This window comes from Polypterus senegalus, chromosome 13 (genome assembly GCF_016835505.1).
Source record: "Polypterus senegalus isolate Bchr_013 chromosome 13, ASM1683550v1, whole genome shotgun sequence".
Classification (NCBI taxonomy): Eukaryota; Metazoa; Chordata; class Cladistia; order Polypteriformes; family Polypteridae; genus Polypterus; species Polypterus senegalus.
This window is the reverse complement of record NC_053166.1, coordinates 92,545,351-92,572,431: the sequence shown is the minus strand read 5'-3', so window position 1 is coordinate 92,572,431 and position 27,081 is coordinate 92,545,351. Positions and strand designations below refer to the sequence as shown.

General features: G+C 37.7%; 1 protein-coding gene across 13 annotated transcripts in view; it reads left to right on the top strand.

The window, feature by feature from the left end:
• Positions 1-27,081, top strand: part of LOC120541974 (carnitine O-palmitoyltransferase 1, liver isoform-like) — a 111,252-nt gene that overhangs the window by 80,081 nt on the left and 4,090 nt on the right. For 12 of the 13 annotated variants that reach the window (XM_039774005.1, XM_039774007.1, XM_039774011.1 and 9 more), the window contains 8 exons: positions 4,779-4,967; positions 5,475-5,580; positions 13,592-13,708; positions 13,964-14,128; positions 19,581-19,715; positions 20,840-20,992; positions 21,109-21,222; positions 22,270-22,362. In XM_039774005.1, coding sequence (XP_039629939.1) covers positions 4,779-4,967; positions 5,475-5,580; positions 13,592-13,708; positions 13,964-14,128; positions 19,581-19,715; positions 20,840-20,992; positions 21,109-21,222; positions 22,270-22,362 — 1,072 coding nt within the window. The remainder of the gene's footprint in view (positions 1-4,778; positions 4,968-5,474; positions 5,581-13,591; positions 13,709-13,963; positions 14,129-19,580; positions 19,716-20,839; positions 20,993-21,108; positions 21,223-22,269; positions 22,363-27,081) is intronic. The other variant, XM_039774014.1, reaches the window with a different exon arrangement.

Below are 27,081 nucleotides of genomic sequence, written 5' to 3'. Positions count from 1 at the left end.
CAACTATCCTGCTGACTATGCCGCTGTGAAATGATTGGACAGGCACCGGAAGAGGTTTGGGGGCAGCCGCCCGCATACTTCAATTAGGCTGCCAAAATTGAAAGGTTAGTTCCATAGAACACGTCTCAAGTTAAAGCCGTGGTTGGTCTAATGATGAAAAAGAGGGAGGATTAGTGCACCCTGCCACCCCCTGGTCTGGCATGGAATTATCCCTTTGTGAACCCTTCAGCTGCCTCCCATGCACACGTGTGTGACGCTTATTTGCACACTTGTATACTAGCAATTACAGTAATCCCTCCTCGATCGCGGGGGTTGCGTTCCAGAACCCCCCGCGATAGATTAAAATCTGCGAAGTAGAAACCATATGTTTGTATGGTTATTTTTATATATTTTAAGCCCTTAAAAAGTCTCCCACACTGTTAACATTATTAGAGCCCTCTAGACATGAAATAACACTCTTTAGTGTTAGTCTTCAAAGTTTAAACTGTGCTCCATGACAAGACAGAGATGACAGTTCTTTCTCACAATTAAAAGAATGCAAACATATCTTCCTCTTCAAAGAATGTGTGTCAGGAGCAGAGAATGTCAGAGAGAGAGAGAGCGAGAGAAAAGCAAACAATCAAAAAATCAATACGTGCTTTTAAGTATGCCTAGCACTGAGATAAGGCGGCATTTTTTAGAGGAGCGTCCGTATCTTCTAAGCAAACGGCCTCTGTGCAAATAGTCCCTTTGCTCACACCCCCTCTGTCAGGCACAGAGAATGTCAGAGAGAGATAAAAGCAAACAATCAAGCACCGCGCGGGAAGCATATCTTATATCATTGAGGAGTTTTAGTTAATATGTAATACATGCTCTGATTGGGTAGCTTCTGAACCATCCGCCAACAGCGTCCCTTGTATGAAATCAACTGGGCAAACAAACTGAGGACGCATGTACCATAAATTAAAAGACCCATTGTCCGCAGAAATCCGCGAACCAGGGAAAAATCCGTGATATACTGTATATTTAGATATGCTTACATTTAAAATCCGCGATAGAGTGAAGCTGCGAAAGTCGAAGCGCGATGTAGCGAGGGATTACTGTATATATATTTTAGGGCTGCTGATTAATCGTCATTAAGGTGTGTAAATAATGCATTAAAAATTTCTGAGTTTGAGTTTTTTTTAGTTTAATATCGAAATACATTAATTACGTCCAGTTAATTTGGTTGTGCTTCATGCTTTGTTAATGAAGCGACAAAAATGAAAAAAGTCTATTAATAGTATTAGCAGGTCACGGGGTCAGCCTTGCTTGATTGTTTTCTGTGTTGCTTCTTGATAATTATCTTCATGATGATTCACACACATCACACTTTCATGATGATCCACTTATGCCTCATTCCTCCTTCACAAAATCAGTTATTGAGGGATACAGAATTGAGCAACAAATTGGCATTGAGTTGGTCCATTACAGTGACTAAGTTAGCTAGAAAATATTTAGCATCCCCAGCTGCTTCTGTCTTTTGCAGTGTTGGGGGTAACTTGTTAAGTTACATGCAATGTGTAGTCAGATCACTTTTTTAAAGTAATGAGTAACTTAATGCAATTATTTGTTTTATTGAAGGAAGAAATCTTAAAAAGAAACGTTACTTAAAAACGATTCCCGCCACTTATAAAATGATTATTATTAGTATTATCACTGCATTATTTTCACTGAAATATTGCCTTCTTCCTCCAAAGACATTGCCTGCTGGGGCACTAAAATCATGTATACAGGCACTCTGATGGTCTAGTGGCAGCTAGGAAGGAATAGGTTAAGCACATGCGTAGTGTACTAGTCAAGTGAAAAGAAGTGAACAAAATTTATAGATATGCATTTAATCTCGCATGTGCTGAGTGGTAAATTTAATCCGCCCAGTTTAAGTTCACTGGAAGGCAATGATCAACTTAGCAGCACTGAGTGAAAGGCAAAAAGCAAATGTGTTTGACAATATACCACCCCTTTTTAGGGCTCAATGCACAGCTAATCAGAAAAGAGTGCGATGCAGGCAATCCATAACAGAAACTTGTTGATGGTATCAGTTTAGTTTTAATCCAGTTATTTGCCATAGATAAGCTGAAACATTGTGAATAGGTGATGCTGCGGTTAAACATGTTCTTAAAGCAAATCTTTTGGGATCAAGTTGAAGATGGAAAAAGTGGAAGGAGTTATTTACTTCACAGCTCAAGTTATTTTCTTAAATGACAAGTAGTTGACTACTACATTTAAATTTAAAATCTGCTTTATTATAGTTTATGTTCTGCTGTACCCAGTGCTAGAAATAACACCCTAAGAAATAACAGAGGCTTATAATAAGGAACACTAAAAGCTGCACAATAAAATGAATAGCATTGAATCCTGCTTTATGTTAGCATTCTGATCTGGAATGGAGCAATAATGAATGCTGCAGTATTCTTTTTTTCTCTTTGTTCAAGAAAATGGATCTACTTTAATTCCAAAATGGCTTTTACCATAAATAACTATACTGTATAACATACAGTTGTGCTTGAAAGTTTGTGAACCCTTTAGAATTTTCTGTATTTCTGCATAAATATGACCTAAAAAATCATCAGATTTTCACTCAAGTCCAAAAAGTAGATAAAGAGAAACCAGTTAAACAAATGAGACAAAAATATTATACTTGGTCATTTATTTCTTAAGGAACATGATCAAATATTACATATTTGTGAGTGGCAAAAGTATGTGAACCTCTAGGATTAGCAGTTAGCTTGAAGGTGAAATTAGAGTCAGGTGTTTTCAATCAATGGGATGACAATCAGGTGTGTGTGGGCATCCTGTGTTATTTAAAGAACAGGGATCTATCAAAGTCTGCTCTTCACAACACATGTTTGTGGAAGTGTATCATGGCACGAACAAAGAAGATTTCTGAGGACCTCAGAAAAAGAGTTGTTGATGCTCATCAGGCTGGAAAAGGTTATAAAACCATCTCTAAAGAGTTTGGACTCCACCAATCCACAGTCAGACAGATTGTCTACAAATTGAGGAAATTCAAGACCATTGTTACCCTCACAAGGAGTGGTCAACCAACAAATATCACTCCAAGAGCAAGGCGTGTAATAGTCAACGTGGTCACAAAGGACCCCAGGGTAACATCTAAACAACTGAAGGCTGCTCTCTCAAAATTGGCTCATGTTCATGAGTCCACCATCAGGAGAACACTGAACAACAATGGTGTGCATGGCAGGGTTGCAAGGAGAAAGCCACTGCTCTCCAAAAAAAACATTGCTGCTCGTCTGCAGTTTGCTAAAGATCACGTGGACAAACCAGAAGGTTATTGGAAGAATGTTTTGTGGACGGATGAGACCAAAATAAAACTTTTTGGTTTAAATGAAAATCACTATGTTTGGAGAAAGGAAAACACTGCATTCCACCATAATCCCATCTGTGAAACATGGTGGTGGTAGTATCATGGTTTGGGCCTGTTTTGCTGCATCTGGGCCAGGGCGGCTTGCCTTCATTGATGGAACGATGAATTCTGAATTTTATCAGAGAATTCTAAAGGAAAATGTCAGGACATCTGTCCATGAACTGCATCTGAAGAGAAGGTGGGTCATGCAGCAAGACAACGATCCTAAGCACACAAGTCGTTTTACCAAAGAATGGTTAAAGAAGAGTAAAGTTAATGTTTTGGAATGGCCAAGTCAAAATCCTGACCTTAATCCAATCGAAATGTTGCGGAAGGACCTGAAGCGAGCAGTTAATGTGAGGAAACCCACCAACATCCCAGAGTTGAAGCTGTTCTGTACGGAGGAATGGGCTAAAATTCCTCCAAGCCGGTGTGCAGGAATGATCAAAAGTTACCGGAAACATTTAGTTGCAGTTATTGCTGCAAAGGGGGGTCACACCAGATACTGAAAGCAAAGGTTCACATACTTTTTCCACTCACAAATATGTAATATTCGATCATTTTCCTTAATAAATAAATTACCAAGTATAATATTTTTGTCTCGTTTGTTTAACTGTTTTCTCTTTATCTACTTTTAGGACTTAAGTAAAAATCTGATGATGTTTTAGGTCATATTTATGCAGAAATATAGATAATTCTAAAGGGTTCACAAACTTTCAAGCACAACTGTATTTAGCTGTTGTTTTTATTAGTAATGTTTAATCTAACTAAATTAATGTTTAAAGTATTCTTTACCAAGACTGGTCCCTTGTGAACATTTTTCTGTATCTGGATATGTGTTACTTAAAAAAAGAATATTCCTTGAACGACCAGGGTAAATAAACTGGAAAAAAATAAGAAATCAATAATGTCTTATTTTTCATTTTCATATCATTTTATAAACAGAATTATCAACAGAACCAATCAAAGTGCTAGACTAATTTGCTCAAAATAAAAAAAAAAAACTTACGTTGAGCTTTTCACTATTTAGTGTTTTACTGTTTAATCAATTGTTCTGTTACGCCAAACCTTTCACTAGACTAACTGGAATAATTTATTATGCATATGCAAGTGACTATCACATCTGTTTTGTATTAGACATTAATCATTTTGGTATTTCTGTCCTGTACTAAATTATTAATATGCTTGAAAGAAGTAATATTTTGATTAATGTGCAGTTCATTTTGATTATAAAATGTAACTGTGCAATTACATTTTTTAGTCAAACACCAGCCCTAATTTTTTTCCTGCTAGTTTGACAGTTTAGGCTGTCATTAATGCTTTGCATGTCTTTTTGAAGTTTGTATGCTGTATTTATCTGACACTGTTAACCATATTCTGCTTTTGTGTGTAGAATCCCCTGGGCTAAAGCACGCAAGGCTTACTTTGGAACTGGAAAGAATCGTCAGTCATTGGACATTATTGAGAAGGCTGCTTTCTTTGTCTGTCTGGATGATAGTGAGCAAGGGATGATGGGTGAGGACCCTGGAAAAAGTTTGGATGCATATGCCAAGTCATTGCTGCATGGAAAGACCTATGATAGGTTAGCATTTTGAATTATTTGTATTCTTTACAGATGTGGCTTTATATTTTGGGAAAGATACTAAGGGAGCTCTCAATGTTAGCAGCATTGCTGTGAAAGCGGAAACTTGCAAAATAAAGAAAAGACAGAACAAGTAAAATTTAATTTTTAGCTCTTTTCTAATAGGAAAATTGTGTTTCTTGACTTTGAATGTAGTGAATTTCCTATGACCTGATGATTGATCTCTTGGCTATTTGGCTTCTGACTTTAGCTATAGTTGTCTTCCTGTTTGCAACATCTTTTTAATCTCTTCCAATTGATTCAGTAAAACTGGTCTGTTGATACCTTAATGAAACAAAATCCTGATGGACATGATAGTATGATGCATGGGAATCACTTTTATAGTTACAGTTGGAAAATAGTAGCTTTGACATAAAGCTGGTTGCAGGGCTCCCACTGTATGTTGTTGCATTTTTTAGTTTGAGGCTCAACTGTTCAGGTTAATGTTTGTCTTTTTGTTTTTTCCAGATGGTTTGACAAATCTTTCACATTCATTGTTTATAAGAATGGCAAAACTGGAGTGAATGCTGAGCATTCCTGGGCTGATGCCCCCATTGTTTCACACCTTTGGGAAGTAAGTTAAAAAGGAAAACCTGGAACAAAAAAGATTGTCTGTTAGTAGTTAACCAAACCAGACTGTGATTGGACAAAAAAAATAATGAAGCGGTGCAGAAGTGGTTTTCTAATATATATTTCTGAACTTGGTAAGAAACCGGTGTTGCATCTCCAAGACAGACGAGTCAGAATCCTACTTCTAACTCACTGTGTAACTATTAGGAACTGGATTAATTTGCTTGTGTTTAACAATAGAATTACCAAAGCCTACGAAAAAACTCGTAAACCTGGCCCACCTTAAATCTCTTCGGACCTCTCCATCAGCGTCTTTTGTCTTCTAAATGTGTCGATAAGCACAAGCAGCAAACAGCCTGCTATTAGATCCCCACCCCACCACCACGCAGAAAGGGCAAGAAGTTCTCCCAGTTCAAGCCTTGATTATTCTGGGGGTGAGCTACCTAGAATTGTATAGGGTAAATAATTTCATGTGTGTTCCGTGTTTACAACAATCTATGTAAACACATCGTTACAACAGAAATGTTTTTCATGTTTTAGTAATAATTGACAAAATGTAGACATGAACTGTATAATTTGTAAAGCCTGAAGTCCAAATATCAATAAACACTTTCACAAAAGGTGCAAGGATAATACGACAGCTTCCATGGTGCAGCAGTAAGAACTGCTGACTTATAATCCAGAGGTCGCGAGTTCGAAACCAGCACTCCCACAAATTTACAACTTTGAGTTGTGAGCTGCTTTTATTGTTAATATTATGCAATAAAAGCATTCATTTGATCCGTGTCTGTATCAGCTGGTGTAAATTTATAGTACTTGTAAAAATTAGCTTTTTTTTTACTTTTTTTATACTTATTCTCTCAGTCACGATCACGATACAGCAATGATCTGATGCTGTTAGTTTTTATCTGAAACTGGGAATAACTGTAGAGTGAGTGGTGTCTTGAGACAATGAAACTGGAAACTCTCTGATCTGGAGGGATAAAAGCTGACACACAAACGCTGGTTTATTATGCCTTTCTGGTATGTCATTGTCACTTGAATTTTTTCTTTTCGGTTTTATTGAGTGTTCCTGCTCACACTGAATTAGTATGCACCTTATGGTCCATGATGTCAAAGCCACACTGACAAAAAAAAGAGACATAGGTATATATGATATCTGGAATAATTCATTTTATGACGTGTATAGTACATTTTGGAAAACATTATGGCACTGATGCTACATTATTCATATTCATTCACATGCCTTCTTGCAGTTGTAATCAGTGACTGCGTGTTTTTTTTTGTTTGTTTTTTTTTTCCCCGATCTTGCCCAGTCGCCACATTTTGGTGCATGGTGGTGTCTTTTGTACTCCAGGACACACTGAAGAAAGAATAGTACAGAGAGGTCAGTTCTTCGCTATATACAATAATCAAATTCAAATGTTAACAGGTCGCACACACACAAGGACCGTCCTTCCTACATTTATGACATCTGTACCTGTTGCTTCTCTCTATGCTGTGGTTCCTATTACATTGAATGGGCACCCGACACTGACTGAGTTTGTTTTCTTCGGGGAAGTGGCGGTCTTGGAACAGAAGTTTATTGATGTTGCATGCTCCTTTTCTTTTTCCATTGCCTTTTCTTGTAAGAAGTGACAACGAAGTTCCTCAGCAAGGCGGCACATTCCCATAAAGACGATTGCCTAATGTGACATACTTAATGACTGAGACTAGCTAGTCTGCAACTAGCCACAATAAATTCAAACTTGTTTGATTTTCTTGTTAGTTGGAGAAAGGGCTTCTATGTGTAACGATATGCTGACAACCAAAGAATGCTCATCCAGAAGAATTAGAAGTATCAAACAGTTTTCAGGTTCTTGCTGAGCTGGATGGTGTCTCTGAAGATTCTGAGGTGGTAGGCAAACATAAGGAGCCGCGACAGACCACCTTAGAATTAATTCCCAGAAAATGAGAGGTAGTGATAGTTGGATACTCAATCATTAGGGGGATTGAAGCACAGGTTTGCTGCAGATACAGAGATTCTCACACAGTTTGTTGACTTCTGGATGCACAGGTGGGAGACCTCCCTGGAAGGGTGGGGTGGATGCAGTTGTTGTTGTCTAGGTTGGAACAAATTCAGTACATAAGGGTAGTCTGTCAGTTCTGCATTTCAAATGTAGGTTCCAGGCTGAGGGGAGTAGAATTGAAAGGTACTCTTCTCTGATGTTCTACCTGTGCCATGCGCCAGTCCAGGTAAGACTGAGGAGATTAGAGAGTTTAACACGTGGCTCAAATCTTGGTGTAGGGTAAAAGGGTATAGGTTTATGGGGTACTGGGACTCCTTATAGAACAAATAGGACCTTTTCCACCATAACGGGTTATATCTGAAGTGGAGCTGCACCAGTATATTGGGGAGACATATGAGTAGGTTAGTCAAGGATTGTTTAAACTAGGGTATGGTGGACAGGGAGTTTGGGATAGGCCAGGTTTAGAACTGTACATGGAGGAATAAACCATTCATCCATCCATTATCCAACCTGCTATATCCTAACTACAGGGTCACAGGGGTCTGCTGGAGCCAATCCCAGCTAACACAGGCGCAAGGCAGGGAAGAAACCCCAGGCAGTGTGCCAGCCCACTGCAGGAAATAAACCATAGTGTTAAAAATAAAAATGCATAGTAATGTAAATGTTTACCCAACATTTAAATGCAAAAGTAAAATGAGTAAAACATTAAAAACAACTTGCCTTAATGCTAGAAGTATCAAAGTAAAATAAGTGAGTTTGAGTTGTATGTAACGGTGTATAATTCAGATTTTATCGCAATATCGGAAACCTGGCTAAATAACAAAGATGGGGATGAGTATAACATAGAGGGATACATGTTTTAGGAAGGATAGATCAAAAAAGGAGGTGGGCTGGCTGTTTATGTCAAACAGAATTAAATGCAATTCCAATTCTGTTGGACAATGAGCCCCATCTTAGTGAGGACATGTAGTTTCACCTGGAAGGCATTAAGGAAAGAGGTCTTATTTTAGGAGTGTGATATAGACCACCCCATGCTGACAATAATTTCAGTGCACATGTTTTTAGTAATATTAAAAAGGGAAGTGTAGCTACCCAAATATTAACTGCAATCAATTTGCAACTAGTGGAGAACAAGAGCAGGTCAGGTCAGGTTGGGGAGCATGCAATGGTACAGTGCCCTGCCGCACCCACCACTGAGGAAACCGCTTAGGATCCTGGTTGGCAACCCCCCACCCTCAAGCCAGACATGCAGTCCAGTCCCACCCTCTGGAAATGATCCTCTATCTGCCACAGCCAGATGTTATTTGGGCATTCCCTTGGCTTGGTGCAGCCACTCAGGTCCATAACAATGAGGATCCTGTCTTCACATCAGGTCACTGGATAGCGTCCATATCCCACAACCATATAGCAAGACAGGAAACACCAGGACTCTAAAGACTTGGACATTCGTCCTTTTGCATAGACATCAAGAGTGTCACACAGCCCATTCCAGCGACCTCATTACCCCCATGCTCTTCCAGTCTGTCTACTGACTTCATAGGAAGAGTCACCAGAGATATGAATGTCACTGCCGAGGTAAGTAAGCCTCTCGACAAGGTCGACACTCTCTCCACAGACAGACACACTGCTGATGGTTGTGCCTAAGAGGTCATTAAAGGCATGGATCTAGGTTTTTATCCAGGACACTCACAAGCCCAGACACTCAGACTCCTCACTCAGTCGGTCGAGAGCCAAAATCAAAGCCTCCATTGACGCTGCAAGAGTACAAGAGCAGGAAATTTTAGATGTAATCAGTGACTGTTTTTTAATACAGTATGTTAAACCACCAACATGAGGGTAAGCCTGTCTGGATTTAGTATTTTGTAATAGGATAGAATTGAGGTTGTTTGGGTGATAGCACCACTAGGGTCAAGTGACCATAATATAACAAGTTCTCAGTGTTTTGTAAGAGTGTAGATGCAAAGACTGAAACTGTTAAGTTTAACTTTGTTAGGGCAAAGTTTGAGCAGATGCATCAAAATCTAAGGAGGATAGACTAGGATAAGCTTTTAAATGTGGAGGTGATCGAGGAGCAGTGGAACAGGTTTAAAAATGTTTTACATGTAATGCAGGACAGGTACATACCTACATTTGGAATTAGTAAGAAATTTTTATAAACTTTGCAGTGGATTAATAGAGTTAAAAAGAAAAAGCTACAAAGGAATAAGCAGCTGTATAAGGAGTATAAGACTAATAACTCCAATGTGAATAATATGACACATAGGAACATGGGGGCAACCATTAAGAAGGATATTAGGGAGGCTAGAAGCCATTAAGAGAGGACTATAGCAGATAAGGTGAAAGTTGACCCAAAGAGATTCTTTCAGTGTTTTAGTAGGAAAAGAACAGACAATGAGGAAATAAAGTGCTTCAAGAATAGTAAAAGAGAATTAAAAAATACAGATGGTGAAATAGCGGATGCTCTAAATTCATATTTTTCTGTGGTCTTCACATGTGAGGATGTAGATAACCTCCTTGTGGTAAAAAAGGCTACTAAGGAGGCACTGAGCTATTTGTAAACTGTAGAGAGAGAAGTACTGGTTATATTAAATAGACTGAAATCAAACAAATCACCAGGACCAGATAATATCAAGATACCTTTGCGTTCTTAAGGAGTTTAGTGAGTACATATATAACCCCTTGACATATTTTTTTTGGAAGTCACTGCACACTAGGGAAATTCAAAAGGACTGAAAAATGGAAAATTTTATCCCATTATATGAAAAGGGTTATCGGGCAAATCCAAGCAACTATAGACCAGTAAGCCTAACATGCATGACAGACAAATTAATGGAAGGAATTAGTAAGGATTGAACACATGGCAAAACAAGAGTTTTACTGAACAGTCAGCAGGGGTTCAGAAAAGGGAGGTCAATTCTGTGAGGAACCAACAAAAGGGTATGATCAAAGTTGACCATATGATATTTATCTTGCCATTCAGGACACATTTGATAAGGTGCCATATAAGAGGTTGGACATCAAACTAAAAGAAGAGGGAGTTCAGTGTGATGTTTGTAAATGGTTGCAAAATTAGCTCAGACACAGGAAGCATAAGATTGTGGTGCAAGGAACCTTATCAGAATTGGTTGTTGTTACGAGTGGTGTTCCACCAGGGTCAGTGCTAGGGCCGCTCCTATTGTTAATATATATAAATGATTTGGATAGGAATATAAGTGGAATCTGTTGAATCATTACAGAGTGACTTGGACAGCATACAGGCTTGGGTAGATTTGTGGCAGATGAAATTTAATGCTAATAAATGTAAACTATTACATGTAGGAAGTAAAAATGTTAGGTTTGAATACACAATGGGAAGGAGAAGGACTGAGAAGTCTTAGTGGACTCTACACTATCAATTTCCAGACTGTGTTCAGAAGACATTAAGAAGACTAACAGAATGTTGGGTTATATAGCATGATATATAGTGTACAGGTCCAGGGAGTTTATGCTGAAGCTTTATAGTGCGCTGGCGAGGCCTTATCTGGAATATTATGTACAGTTTTGATCTCCAGACTACAAAAAAGACATAGCAGTGCTAGAAAAAGTCCAGAGAAGACCAGCTAGGCTGATTCCGGGACTACTAGGGATGAATTATGAAGAAAGATTAAAAGAGCTGAGCCTTTTCAGTTTAAGAAGAAGATTAACAGGAGATATGATTTAAGTTTTTAAAATTATGAAGGGAATTAGTACAGTGGATCAAGACTGCTATTTTTAAACGAGTTCATCAAGAACACAGGAACACAGTTGGAAACTTCCTAAGAGTAAACTTCTCATAAACATTAGAACGTTTTTTTTTTGTTTGTTTTTTTTTACACAGAGAACCATAGACACTTGAAATAAGCTATCAAGTAGTGTGATAGACAGACAATAGGGCTTTAGGGTCTTTTAAAATTAGAATTGAAGTTTGTTTTTGAATAAATAATTTGATAGGATTGGTGAGCTTTATTGGGCAAAATGGCATTTTTTTATCTAGATAGTTCTAATGTTCTAATAAACTCAAGCATGTCATCTGATAGCAGTGATAGTTGTCCTGAAGTGTTAGGAACACTTTTAGCCTCTTACGAATGAGTTAGAATTGGTATTTTTCAGCACATAGATCTCTTAGAATTTCCAGTATGCATGTTGTGAGTATCTTTAGATAAAATACATAAAATACAATAATACATTTATCTGAGATGACTATTATCAGCTTAATTAATAATATAATTTACTAGGCTTTGTCATTTTATCAGTTATAAATTAGTCAAAATTGATCCTAATGGAAAAACCAACATTCTTCTAGAATGTGCTGCCATAATAAAGGGGCAATTTGAATGTGCCCATTGTTAACGATTATACATTGGTTTACCCACAAAATAATAATCGTAAGTCAAATGTAATTTTTACCCCATCGATTTGCATCTGAAATATATCGGATCTGTTAAAAGAAATTGCGGAAATAAATTGCCTAACGCCTTTATTTAATAGTAGGAATAGTACACAGTACACGGCGCAGAGTACAGTGAAATTCTTACTTTCATTGCTTCTCTACTGCACCATGATTGGTAACACATTTTGACACATGCAGCTGTCAGTAGTATAGCATTTTAATTTTACAGACTTAATGTAACTCAAATTTTGCAAATTGCTGTTTATTCCTGGAGCCTTCACTGAGCTAATTCAAAGTGTCTTTGAATGTGGCTAGCTCATACATTGCAATATTTGTCAATTCAAACTTTAATTCAAAACATTCATTACATGTTATGCTTCTCATATGGGTTTACATTAAAACTCGCAATTTTATTTTTTTTTCCCCATGTTTCACAAATGAAGTATCGTTTTCATGGAAAAGATCGACTTTGGGTTTTGTGTTTGAGCATTTATAAAAGGATGTTTGTCTGTGGTAAATATTTTGTGGACACTGTAATCTTAGAATGAATGATCTGATTTTTACAAAATTTTGGAGAACAACTTGTACTTATGAGCCGACCGGTTTTGGCTGAATTCAACTACTGACCATCAAGGTTTTAAAATACATAGTTATTAAAGCCAATACCTACAACAGTCAAATCACTGTCCTGAAATTTACAAAATTTACCAAACACATTTAGGATTTTAAAAATAAATATTTTTGTGAATTTAACTTCAGTCTAAAGTTTGAGGTTTTAGCTTTTAAACTTTAGGTTTTTTTTTTAAAAGATGGTAGTCACAGTAGCTAATGCAAAGAAGCATTGATTACATGTTATGCCTTTATTAAATTACCAGGATGTCTGTTTGCGATAGGCACTTCCTTTTTTTATTAAAAAAAGTGTTTCCACTTTGAGTTTTGAATCTTCTGTTTGTCACTTAAAAAGGATGCTAGCCTAAAGACCATTATGGCTGCATGCAGATTTCCACTCATTTCATGAGAAGTACCAAAGGCAAAGGAATTAATACAACATTTACCTGGTTACAGATAAATTGATTCATGACTAGTTGTTCAAGTTTAAGTTAAAATATTTTACATGTTTAGTTACATGAAAAATCTCAATTTGTCTTATTTTCCTTTGAAGCAGACAAAATGGCAAATTCACACCACACACTCTACTCAAATTATAAATATGATGAAGGTCTGACCACTTAAAATCTTCTTTGACCTGTTTCTTGAATTTGAAACTTTAGCCTACTTGTTAAAAACGTGATCCAAAACTCATGGGCTGAATGAGTGGTTATTTTGTGCTTTACAGCCAAAGACAAAGTACAGTAGAGTAGTAATGAAATCGAAAGTTTATTCATCTTTAATTTATATATATAGTGCTTTCATAGTACTATGTTTTAAATTTAGGTTATTTTACATAAGATGACAAGTTGTACAGATAGCCAAAAGCTGGTGCAAATTGGCACAGGTCAGGTGTTAATATTTTATACAGTACTCAAGGTTTTAGCATTTAAAACATAAGCTATGAGCATTGCATGTTCAAACACTGAAACATTTTTTCATTTACTTAGTATGTTTTAGCAACAGACAGTTTCCAATTGGGTTATAATGAAGACGGCCACTGTAAAGGAGATATGGATTCCACTATTCCTCCACCACATCGTTTAACTTGGGATATACCAAAAGAGGTAAACTGACTCCAGATATTTACTGAGTATCCTTTTTGTAGAATGAAACTTAGGCAGTGCCCTCTCAATAATTGTTTAGGTATTTGTTGAAATAAAGCTTTTTTGTTACCACCACTTTAGTCCCACATCAGTCTAGAAGCCAAAACAGTTAAAGACAAGCCTTTGCAAATGATTAGGGCAGAGCTAAGCTAAACTTTAATATAATGTAGCATAGTGAATTCCATGTTCTTTACTCATGTTCTTCACCATCCTCAGTGTCAAGATGTGATTAACAGCTCCCACGCAGTTGCTCAGGCTCTTGCTGCAGATGTAGATTTTCATGTCCTTCCCTTCCGAGAATTTGGAAAAGGCTGCATAAAAAAGTGCAAGATCAGTCCTGATGCTTTTATACAAATTGCACTGCAACTGGCACATTACAGGGTAAGTGTCTTTTTTTTTTTTTTGTCTCGACATTGTCATTGACTCTTGTGCTGTATATTCTTAAATAGTTCTTTATGGAACTAAAAATCTAATTGGTCATTAGTTTTAGAAAGTGACCATCTTAAGCTTTAATGAAGGGAAGATCATTCTGAAATTTGCTTTAGACTAAACTCACAAGATTCAGCTTAAGCATTTTTGTCTTGTGTGTGGAGTCATTTGTTTGCTTTATGTGAGTAAAACAGAAGATAAACAGATTACAATGTAAGGATTTCCATTGCTATATTTACTTCTTTATTTTTATTTTCTGTTTTAACATTTTGTTTGAAATTTGGTACAGTGATTCAGTTGTTAATTGCCTCTTAGCACAAGGAATCAAAACAATCTCATCCTGCTCTCTCTTTGAATATATGTTGCACTTTCTACTAATTTCTTCCTACGTTCAAAAATAAATATGGTTTGATTGGAGACTTTAAATTGTTCCAGCATGTTTATCAATGGACTGGTGTGTTGTCAAGGTTTATAAAATTTGTCAACATTATGATTTTTTAATTGCAAGTTTTGTCTAATTGACATATGATCCATCTTATTCAAAAAGTATTTTCAGGACTGCTCAGTACTGCTCTTCTTGACATGTTTAATTTTATCAACTTTATCAAGCTCTGATTTGTGAATTTTCAAATCCTTTCTAGAATGCTTTATTCCATGAACAGTTAAGGTTAAAAATAAACTGTGGAATTCAAATTTACATTCTTACAACAGTTTTCACTAAAATATTGAGCTGTCCCACATTCTTGTGTTTCAAATCTGTTAATTCATTTATTCTGCTTGCCTTCTGAGTTAGAATAAATGAAACATGTTTCCAAAAGGAGCACATTGAGATTCATGGTTACATTTACTTTACCTTTAAGACAATGTATGTATGTCATTGACATTTTGGAAAAGAAATGCCTTTATTAACTTAATTTTTCCCTTTAAGATAACCTTAGCCTTATTCTTCACTCATATTTCTCTGGAAGTATGCGGAAACATCACTTTGGCATTGTTATGGTTTGTAGTCAAGAGTTTATTACTCAGCCACTTCATAATTCTTTTTTAAATATTTGCATTTTACCCCATGAGACATAGTAATCTGTCTTTAGTGCATTCCTATTGCTATAGAGTACCACGCTTCTTACTTCCATACCATCTACAATCATTCATCCACTCCGAGATAATGCTCACTTAATTGCTCCAATCGGTCGCAGGTGTGCGTGAGTGCATTGGGGAGTGTGAGGCCAACACTCAGGGGCTGAAGGAGGCCACTCCAGCTAAGTAGGCTAGGAAGCTGTAGTGACCTGGTGCTTGCTCACATGTAAATCCAGAGAAGGCAACAGGAGCTAGACAGAGCGAGATGAGACTAGGATGGGGAGCCCTGCTGATGAGCTATAGGTAGTGGGGACCCAAGCCTAGGAGAGATTGGGTTTGGAGCGTCAACCTACTGAGTGCCATGCACAGCAGGGACCCAGACCAAGAATAGAATGTTGGCCTTTCCTGGGAATAGGGCGTCTCCTCTGCTGCCAAAATCCTGTGTGGGGTGAGCAGTGGAGACATCGATTTGGGAAGAAAGCACCAAGGCATGTGCTTTTGAAGTGAGTCCTGCCTAGTTATCTTAACCTTGTTTTTATGAACTATTTACTGACTTGTTCTTGACCTCCACTTGCAAAAGGATTGTGTTTATTGGATTATTTATCTTTTTGAATCACTGCACTGTTTTTGAGTTTTGGAGGAATTATAATAAAAGTGATATTCACTTTATCACCCTTGTCTGGAATATATGTGTCCTTATCTGCCAGGCTCATCACAGTTTAAGGTATCGATGATCCAGGTGCAAGAGGCTTCCCAAAGGCCAGTGGGAGCATGGAGCTAACCTGGACCTTCACAAGCATCCATTGGGGTGATACACATTTTTTTATATTATCAGACACCAGCTCTAAGTATAGTGTATTTTTCTTCTGCCTATGTCTGGGCTATATCCCTTCCATTTCCATCTTGGTACACTCCCTCACCAAATTAGCCATTTTCACAAACTTTGCAACTGACACATTGACAAGAAAACCTACATCCTATTAGTTAGTTATAAATGGGTCACATTTATTCCACCTCTTTTCTTTAACTTAAAAAAAAAAAAGATTTTTTTGAAAAAAATGCTGTTTTAAAGGAATACAAAACAAAAGCATAAAGAGGGGAAAGATGATACATATTTTTGTGGAAGTATTCCTTTATAATTGTCAGTGTAGGTTTGTTTATCAGTTGGAAAGCTGTGAAAATCAGGTAAGGTGGTTTTTATTTTGAATTGGAACACAGGGTCTCTAAAGGTCTTGTTTCACGATATTGCCATTGTTTGGGTAACTGAAAGAGAGTTTACCCATTCACAGCTCCTCCTGGAAAGAAAAAGTACACGAGTGTGAAAAGTACTTATCCTCAGCACAACATCTGTTAATGGGTCTTAAAAATTGAAAGCCTGTTTGATCCATTAGAATACTGATTTTGCTTCACATCATTTTTTTAGTTCATGAGACTTGAATATACTGAAAGCTCAGTTTTCAAGGTTTACAGTCCTATGTTTTTTTAATTATTTTTTTTTTTAAATTGAGAGACATGTATATTTTTCTGTTAAATATTTGAATGCAACACATTGCCATCGGTAGAATCTCGGAGGGCAGATTATAGGTTACTAAGTTCAAAAATATGTATTCTTAATTGTCCCAGTTATATCAAAAATGCCAAACTAGAGAAGGAATGATCATAATCCCTTGGCTAAGAGACAAAAAGGGCAAGCAATGAATCTTTATAAATTATTTTATTTCAAAATTGCTCTGTATAGCAGAAGAACATTCAAAGAACAGAAAGACACAAAAAGAGTTGCCTAGAAAAGGGCAATCCAGTAACAAACAGAAACCCAATGCACAATCCAAACAGGGTAGTTAAAAAACAGGGCAAGATTAAACATCAGAAATCCAATAACAAAACGATAAGAAAAAGCACAAGAGAACTTGCCACCATCCAGCGCATACAATGAACCACATTTAACTGCCTGTCTCCTCAACCTTTATAGAGCTGGGGGTGCCCCTAGAGAGAGACGAACAGCCAGCCATACCTCTTGGGCAACCTCCCACAAAATACATGGAACATTGTAGGACAGATTCTCACACTTTGAAAATAAATAACAAACAAAACTAATAACAATGATGTAATGAATTAATATAACAGTACTGACATCAACAATAGTAATTAAAGAATTAAAAATACAAGAGAAAGACATAAGAAAGGAATTTAAACATAAGCCTCAGGGATGCACTTAAGATGCGGCAATGTCACAATTCATAATTTACAAATGCATGTTTATAAATTCCAGTACAGCACCAGTAACACTTTGTCTGAGTTTACGGATTTTACCAATGAACCATTGCAGTTTAGTGATTAACGTTCTTGCATTCTAGTTTATATTTCGCAGCTTTTTCGGCTCAGCTTGATTCTCTGTGTATTATCATGGTATTTCCCTCTGCTTGCCCTTTTACCTGTTTCCTTAAGGGTAAGTGTTCTCGTCTAGTTCGTTATCGGGTTGGTCTACTGTTGCACTTTAAGATGAACACACACACACATAGATAAACACACACACAGACCCTAACCACAACAGTGCCCCATGAATGACACACACACGCTGATTAACCCTTAGCACTTTAAACCACACAAGTGTTATAGGAATATCAGCCTGTCATTCAGCACTTCGAGACTTACTTATGTTCGGCACGAACAACAATACGTTTTAGTGATATCTCAGACCTAAATATTACTTTTGGTCTACAAGAATACATTTAAACATACAAAGGCTCAGCACTATTGACTATAGGCCATTCATCAGACAAGAATACCTTCTTTCTCGTATTTGTTCCTTCTATTGAGTATAGCGCTCTCACTCTCAGCCTTATAAACCTCGCAGCACAGAAATAATGGCAAAAATCCGGCTGTCACCAGGTGCTCAAAGAAATCTAACTTATTACTTCAATCACTCAAGACATTAAGACAAAGCATTGAAAGTTAAAAGCAGCATGGTATTTATCACAAGAATAATAATAATACCACAAGAACAAAGAATACTAGAAAATAGGTACTGATAGGAAAGTCTGAATATATATAGTCTTTAGAAAAAGCTTACGAAAAAGTTACAGATGACAAGGATGAATGTCCCAGGGAGGCGTTTGATTTAGCAATCGATGTTCATGATGCCTTTCTGACGACCAGGGCCGTCTTCGTCCGTTCCTCTTCTACTCCCTTTTCTTCTCTCTTCTTCTCCCTTTGCTTCTCTCTTCTTGCTTTCCAAACCAAGGCATATTTATTATGAAATGTCAAGCCTTGGTTTCACAACACATGCACCTGATTGGCTGGCTGTCCAAATGATTGATGAATTAATTCACTGTCCGTTTTCCCACACAACAAAACCTTTGATGTACTCTGAGGTATCAGTAGTTCTTCCTGTCCCAGGCTATAAAGCAAATTGTTGTTCCAGATGTCCATCCATAAAGTAATCAATAGCCTGAGGTATCAGCTCAGCATCCTTTCCCATGCTATAAACCAAATTAGCACAAAGCTATGAACAAAAGTAAGGTGTAAGGGAAGAAAACCTGCTTTAATTTGTCTTAGTTCATCTGTTGTCTTGTCTTGAACAAAATATAATGGAAACCAAAATGTACAGATTTTATACATCATAACACTCTGTCTTAGTGTTTTTGCTCCAGTTGAGTAATAGTGCTCAGATAAATGATTATTTTTCAAATTATGTCCTACTACAATAAAGGTTTAGCCCTCTGGTTGTCATAGCAAGTCACAATCTCTTAAGAAATCTGTTTTGTTTTCAGTTCCTGTGTTACAAAGCAGATGTATCTTCTGGTCTGTTGCTAAATATGTCTTTGCAATTGCACATCTTTTCTTTCCTATGTTTCTTACTTTGCAGGTTTTTTCTGAACCTTGGAGACTATCTACCAGTCAGACATCTGTTCAGCAACTGGAACTGTCTCACTTGGTTAACCACCCTTATTATGCATCCTGATTAGGCTCTTTCTCTCTCTCTCGCCTCTCTTTTGTCAGAGGCTGACTGGTGATAAATAAGAACACAGTTATCATCCATACTGTATTACATCTGAGCCGTTTCAAATAGTTGGATAGTTGGCTGACAAAAAGACGAGTGAACAATTTACCTACCCTAACTCAATGCCAGCGAAAATCCTTCAGTCAGTATAATGGACAGTTTCCTGGAGATTCTTTTGTGCACCTCTTGCTTACAACTATCACTGCTGCACTCAACACCTATTTTATTTTATTTTTTTCCAACAAAATCTGCCAAATAAATAGATTTGTTTTTTTTAGTAAATGTGGTTAAGCCTGTCTGCCTCACCTCTTCTCTTTTTCTCTGCAGGACAAAGGGAAATTCTGTCTAACATATGAAGCCTCAATGACTCGTTTATTTCGAGAGGGTAGGACTGAGACAGTGCGTTCCTGTTCCAAGCAATCTTGTGCTTTTGTTCAAGCTATGGAGAATAATCATACAGAGGTGAGGCTGTAATCTAATTAATTTACTTGAGATACCTTGCTTTCATCTGTTGAATTATAACATAGTTTGTCTCATATCATAAAAAATCACAATAATAGCTAACTTTTGGGCCTTGACTATTGAACTACACAAGTTTAGTAATTGTGTGTAACTATTGTTTATACTGTATAGTTCTAATTAAAATATATTTATGTATTATGCAGATAATGTGTTTGTAAACTGACCTTTGTTTGACAGGGAGTCTGGATTGGAGAGGTAGTTGCCACAAAAGCCTTTGAGCTGATCTGGTTTATACTGTAAACAGCATGTTGATTGAACCTGTTTTGAGCACTTAAAATAAACAGGATTAAGAGTCTTTTGCCAAACAGAAGACAAACCCAGGACATAATAATGTATCAAACAGATCAATTTTTAATTTACTCGGAGTGTTTGTCTCACATGAACGCTTGGAAGAGATTAACAAAAGAATCAAAGCCTAGTACCTAACACAAAAAAATGTAGATTTGTATAGTTTTGTTAAGTCCAAGCATGACTTTTGTAGTAGGGCTTAGGTTATTTATTCAGCTTATACAAAACTACCAACGACCTTCTCCCAATTGCATAAAATTGTCAAAAAACAACAGCCCGGTTGGTTTGAAATTTAATGCACAGAACTAATAAAGGTAGATCTACTATGATCACAAGCAAAGAAAATGCATCATGAGCTTGCACAGTAAAATCCAAGCTTCATTATCATATGTTATATTGGTGTTCTGTTCTGGTTTTGTAGTAACTGATCCAGACACTACCGTAATTCTCGAGCTGATTCTACCATGTCCTTTAACACATAACAGTAAATATTATCAAGACTAGATCAATTGAAACACTGATTTAAAAGTACTATATTGTAAACAGTTATTGGATGACTTGTGGTAATTTTGGTATAGTACTGACAAGGAGCATCTCTCAAACCATTAAAGACAAATGTGTATAGGCATATGTCAGACCATCAAACAACCCTCCAGTGGAATTTATGGGTTGCTGGAAAGCAGGCTTTTCTGTCACTTAACTGCTAAAGTAAACATGAAAGCAATTTTGTGATGGAGTTGACAATTAATGATTTTTTTACACCTTTCTGCATTAAGCTTTCTGAGAAGCTCAGACTTTTCCAGCTGGCTTCAGAGAAACACCAAAACCTCTATCGAATGGCAATGACCGGAGGAGGTGTTGATCGCCATCTGTTCTGCCTTTATGTAGTTTCCAAATATCTGGGAGTGGATTCTCCATTCCTGAAGGAGGTTAGTGCTTGTCAGCTAAGCTTTTTTGCCTGTCACATTAATGTACCTGCCAGCTGTGTAGTTGTGCCTTGGTTGCTATTGCACATCTTTTCTTTCCTATGTTTCTTACTTTGCAGGTTCTTTCTGAACCTTGGAGACTATCTACCAGTCAGACTCCTGTTCAGCAAGTGGAACTGTTTGACTTGGTTAACTACCCTGACTATGTATCCTGTGGTGGAGGCTTTGGACCAGTGAGTCAATCAATTAAATCCTTGTGTATATTGCCATTAACAGTATATAATGTCAGATTCTTTTCAGATAAGATTAGAAGACAGTATCCAATTTGTAAAATGACCAGTACAACAAAACAAGTATAACAAGTAAAGGCAAAAAATGTATTACTGACGTATTCCAGGAAGGTATTGGCAGTGTGCCTGTTAATGTTTAGCAGCAAATGTCAAAATAAAGATTAGTTGAAATTCTGACATGGGCACTGCCTGAATGGATTTTGCACATTCTCCCCAAGTCTGGGTGAGTTTTCTTCTTGTACTTCAGTTTTTTTCCCCACATCGTAAAGATGTCTATATCACTCAGTTGATGGCTGTGAATTGCTCAGTTAAGGATGGGTACCTAGTGATAATGAACTGCCTTGCACTCATTTCTGCCAGGATAGGCATCAGTTCCCTGTGACACTGAGAAAGATGATCAGGTTATAGAATGCATTGATGGAGCTTAACAACATGAAACATAGTTATAATATAAAATTAAAAATAGGGATAATGAGTAACAGTACAGGATAACAGGATACATTTTTAAAAGATCTTTTAAAGCAATCAAGTTAGTATACATTTATTCTATAATTCTGACAATTCTCATCTTGGTTAGTATAAAAGACTGTTGAAACTCCAGAATATAGAGTCAAAAAATAAAATGTCAAAGGGAGAAAAGGTTGCTTTTCAGTCTGAATGTAAAACCCAGCTATAGACCAATAAAAATTTCCAAACAATTCACCCCAAAAGTTTAAAAACAGAATTACCCAAGAGATATGGTATGGATCTTTGGAAAAATAAGAAACCCAGCCATCAAGAAATCTCAGTAGTCTACAAAGGTTAGCATCCTGGAGTGCTGGAACAAAGATGATACAGCACTAGGCAGAAAGCCAGTGTCTACAAGCCATCAGCGATGTAATGTGATCATAGCATTTTGTTCAGGTCAAGATCCAGGCAGCAACATTCATAACTGTTATAATCTGTTGGCTATATCTCTGGACTTAATGGTTTTCTTTATATCCCATTCAGGTAGCAGATGATGGGTATGGAGTTTCATACATGATTGTGGGCGAGGAGATGATCAATTTTCACATCTCTTGCAAAATATCAAGTTCTGAAACGGTATGTTAAGCTATGTGAGGTAAACTAATGGCGAATGCACTAAGTGCTTTTTCTTCCTGGTTAGTAATACCATAATCAGAGAATACATATAAGTGTAATGAAAATCATAAGATTTGGTCAGTTTTGTATTTAACATATTTGATTGCATAGCTTTTGACAACCATAAAGAAAGAAAGAGAGAGAAACTGACAGACAGACTTTGGTGCAAGTACATCACAAACAAACAACATCAAGTACGTCAAACAAACAACACAAAAAGCACACATCCCTACGCCTAACAAATAAATACCATACATAAATAAATAAGGGGCGAAATTATTATCCACTAAACTGATCATCGTACATACTGGAAATGAGACAAAAAAATAACAGTCCAGTGAGTTTTTAAAATTTAAAATTCTAATGGCCCAAGGATGAAAACTATCTGCAAATCTTTTGGTTCTACTATTAATGCTCTTGTACCATATGCCAGAAGACAGTAGTGTGAACAGTGAGTTGCCAGGATGGGAAGGGTCTTTAATGATTTTCCTGGCTCTTCCGAGGCATTGAGCACAGGGGATTTATTTTCCAGGGAGGACAGAGAGTAGCCAGTGATTTTCTCTGCTGTGCATATTACCCTCTACAAAGGTTTTCTGTCTGCTCCTGTACATCCAGCAATACATGTTTAAATAGAGTATTCTAAAACACCCTTGATGGTTGATTGGTAGTAGGTCAACAGTAGCTTCCCTTTCATTTCCACTTTCCAGAGAAGTCTTAAGAAATACCGTCACTGCTTTGACTTTTTGACCACCGCCAGAGTGTTTGCTGTTCAGGAGAGGACGTCACAGATGTGACTTCCCTGTCACTTAAAAGAAGTGACCCTCTCTACCAAGTCCCCATTGATGTAGAGTGAGGCTGGCTCTGCTTTAGGCCTCCTGGAGTCAGTGGCCATCAGTTTAGTTTTGCAGATGCTGAGTGAGAGATTGTTCCTGGAGCACCATATTGACAGCTGCTGTATGCTGATTCATAGTCACCGGTTATGAGACCTACTAAGGTGGAGTCATCAACGAACTTGATGATAGTGTTGCTGGAGTAATTAGATGTATAGTCATAAGTGTACACTGCATAAAGAATTGGACTAAGTACACAGCCCTGAGGGGAGCCTGTGCTAAGTGTGAAGATGGAGGAGCTGTGGGGGCCAATTCTAACAGTTTGTGGGTGACCAATAATGAAATCTTTTACCCAAGTGCAGAAGGAGGGGGGAAAAGTTTAGGTTATGCAGTTTATCAATAAGTATGGTAGGGATGATTGTATTAAATGCCGAGCTATAATCAACAAACAGCATCCTTACATAGGTCCCTGAGTGTTCCGGATGGCTCATCAATGTATGAAGGGCTGTATTGATGGTGTCTTCTGTGCATCTGTTTGATCTGTATGGAAACTGGTGAGGTTCGAAGGTGGGAGGCTGGCTTTAGTGTGCTAAACAATTACTCTTTCAAAACATTTCATGACTGTTGGTGTCAATGCAGTCATTCTGTAGTCATTAATGTTAATGATGACTGACTTTTTAGGGAGAGGGATAATAATAGCTAACTTAAGACAGTGAGGAGCAGTGGCCTGCGTCCATGACAGATTGAATATGTTAGTAAAGACTCCTGCCAATTGCTCAACGCAAGCTTCAAGTATCATTCTAAATGTGTGGTCTGGTGTAGCAGCTTTTCTTAGATTTCCTGACTTGAGCACCCATCTCACTTGAAGTTTGTGAAAAGTTAGTATGTTGTAACTGGGAGTCGGCAGGGACAGAATGTCTGTGTGAGACCATATTATGGTGTGGGTCAGCTCCACACTCCGTCTTCTGTTGCGGGAGTCTCTTGAACCCAACACCTTTGATAGTCATGACCAGGACGAGCTGAGAAAATGCAGAAACCATAAAAAGCAAGTGGAACGCACAAAGTTCTCAGTGCTTTATTAAGACTATTCAACAGTCAAGGTGTCCAAAAAGTGCAGTGCTCCAAAATGTCAATAAATAAATAATCCAATTAAAATGTAATGGTGCTGGTGGAGGTTAAATACAGTTCAATAAATATACCTTTAAAAACTATAAGGGGAAAAACCAGCGACAATCCATTAAAACTTAGGGGGTTTAGGAGATTCTCTATTAAAAACTGGCATCTCCTCCACTTATCCTATCTGGACCTTGCAGTCAAGGAGACACCCACCAACAGGTGAAGTCAACTTTCATATCTGGGCTCTGTTCCCTGACACCCTTCCTTCGGTGTCTGTAGGGCAACCTGACAAGCTCCATACATCTCTCCCACTCTACTCCCAAGAAAGCTTTCAGTAGGAGCTCCCCTGTCACCGTCTCCAGTTACCGTGTCCCTGAGGCTCACTCTGACCACTTGCCTTACTCCATAAGCTTGCATGCTCTTTCCATCTCTGCCTCTGTCTTCCATTTTCCTTTCAATTTCCTTCTTCTCTCAGTCACTAGCCAGTCTGTTTTCCTCCAACCCATTTTTTCTTCTTCCCCCATCCTGCACTCGTATTTCCCTTTTTAAAACTGGGATGTGAAACAGCTGTGGCTCAATTAGAGCTGCGGGCAATCCTGCATTTGTGCACCATGTGCAGGGTCATTCTCTCCCCTATCACATGCGGGGAACCGCTCTTGCCACGCTACCAAGAGTCCACACAACCCCCTCCTCCCCACTAAGACGCAAATGCGGCAATAATTTAAAGATGCCAATCAGCCATGGACATTCACTTTACCAAAAAAAATCAGACCACTTTGCCTCGAAGCAAGCAAAAAAAATATTTAGTTCCTCTGCTAATGAGGCATTAGTACAGATCGGAACATATACTACTTTTGTAGTTGGTGATTTGTTGTAATCCCAACAACATCTGCCATGAGTTATTGTGTGTCAGATAGGCCTCTACCTTGATCTTATAGGCCATCTTGGCAGTTGTGATGCTTCTGAAATGTGCTCTTGCTGCTCTATCCTGGGCCCTATCACCTGAACTGCAGACTGTGTCTCAGGTTCTCAACAGAGACTGAACCAAACTGGTCATCCATGGTTTTTGGTTGAGGTAGACCCATATGTGTTTATCCACTGTAACCATATCAGTACAGAACTTAATATAGCTAGTACAGCTTCTGTGAACTACTGTAGGTCTAATATTCAAATATGGACATTCTGTGTATAGTACACAAAACAGTCCTGCAGCTGCGAGAGGGCTCCCTCCCGCATGGTTTTTGATAGTTTCTAGGAGAAGGAGACACACACACATTTATTGTACTTACACTAGGTGTACTTACAGGGATCGGTTCTCTAAGAACATCTATGTAGGCACAGAGAAGTCATGGAAAAACCATATAGACGTTGGATGGGGCCTGGAGTTGTGAGGTAGCAAATTACTGGTCATCCATGTGGCCCTAGCTTCACTTTCTTAGCAACATGTCTTTTTTAACTTTCTTTAACAAAGTGCATGCCTATGGAAGGTTATTAAACAGTTCAGGAATTAAAATTGCAAAGTAAATGATAGCACATCTGCAATATGTGACAGTTTTTAAAGAAATGTGCTTGTAACTATGTTTGATTTAGGCTTACTTGTAATTTATAGTTAATATAATCCCTGTCACTATATGAGTTTACAGAATATGCCCCTGTTACTTATTATTCATATTAAAATTGGTCACCACTGAACAAATGCAAGTTGTGTATGTGTTCATGTGTGTTATTTAGCATAGGGCTATAATAGTCTTATTTCCTGGTTACAGCAGTTCTTCCCTTGCACCTGTGGCTGCTAAGATAGACTCTAGGGTGCTATGGTCTTGAACATGAAGAAAACTGGATAAATGGGTGAATTAATAGTACATTTCTATAGTACAGTTAAGATGAGGTTGTAGTAGCTGCAGTTTTCATTCAAGCCACAATCTTAATAAGTAACCAATTATTGCTGCTAATGGAACACACTTCTTTTGCTGTAATTTAATTGATTTGATTCTTTAATATTCAGAACTGTTGCATTTTTCCTTAACCAGGTAACTCGGGGATCTCAAACTCAGTTCTTGCAAGGACACCATTTTTATTCCAAGTAATTTAATTAGCAGCCACTTCTTGCTGTTCATGAAACACATTATTTAATTCAATACCTTGTTATTGCTGTCATTCTGCCACAGCAGATGCTTGTAAAACTGTTGAATTTTGTATTTCATTTAATTATTTATTTACCTTTGGGAGAGAGCGCCAAATTTTCAGTGAACCAGAGCAAACTAATATTTCTCAGATTATCATTATATTTCTTTACAAATACTTTATTGAAACAGTTGTTATATGATGTACACACAAGATTAAGTTAACTGGTGTGACCACTAGGGCCCTACTGCAGCACCCAAAACACCAGACACAACTCCACAGACTCAAGTCCCAGGTACAAATACAAATTTAATTATACAATATACCTTGTAAAAGGTTTCTTTGTAACAATGGCAAACACAATTCTTTTTGTCTCTCTCTTGTTTCTTTCACTCGTTCAGGCAAGCTTTGTCCTCTTTGTCTCAAGTCTAACTTGCCTGGATGACACAAAATGGCTTCTTTTATGTTAGACTCCAGTGTACTCCCAGTGCTAGGGGCATAACCCAATGGAAGCACTTCCTTGTCAATCTGAAGTCCCATTAAATAGGGATCACTAATGCCATCAGCTTCTCCTGGTGGCCTCCACTGAGCCCAGTATGGCTGCCCCAAA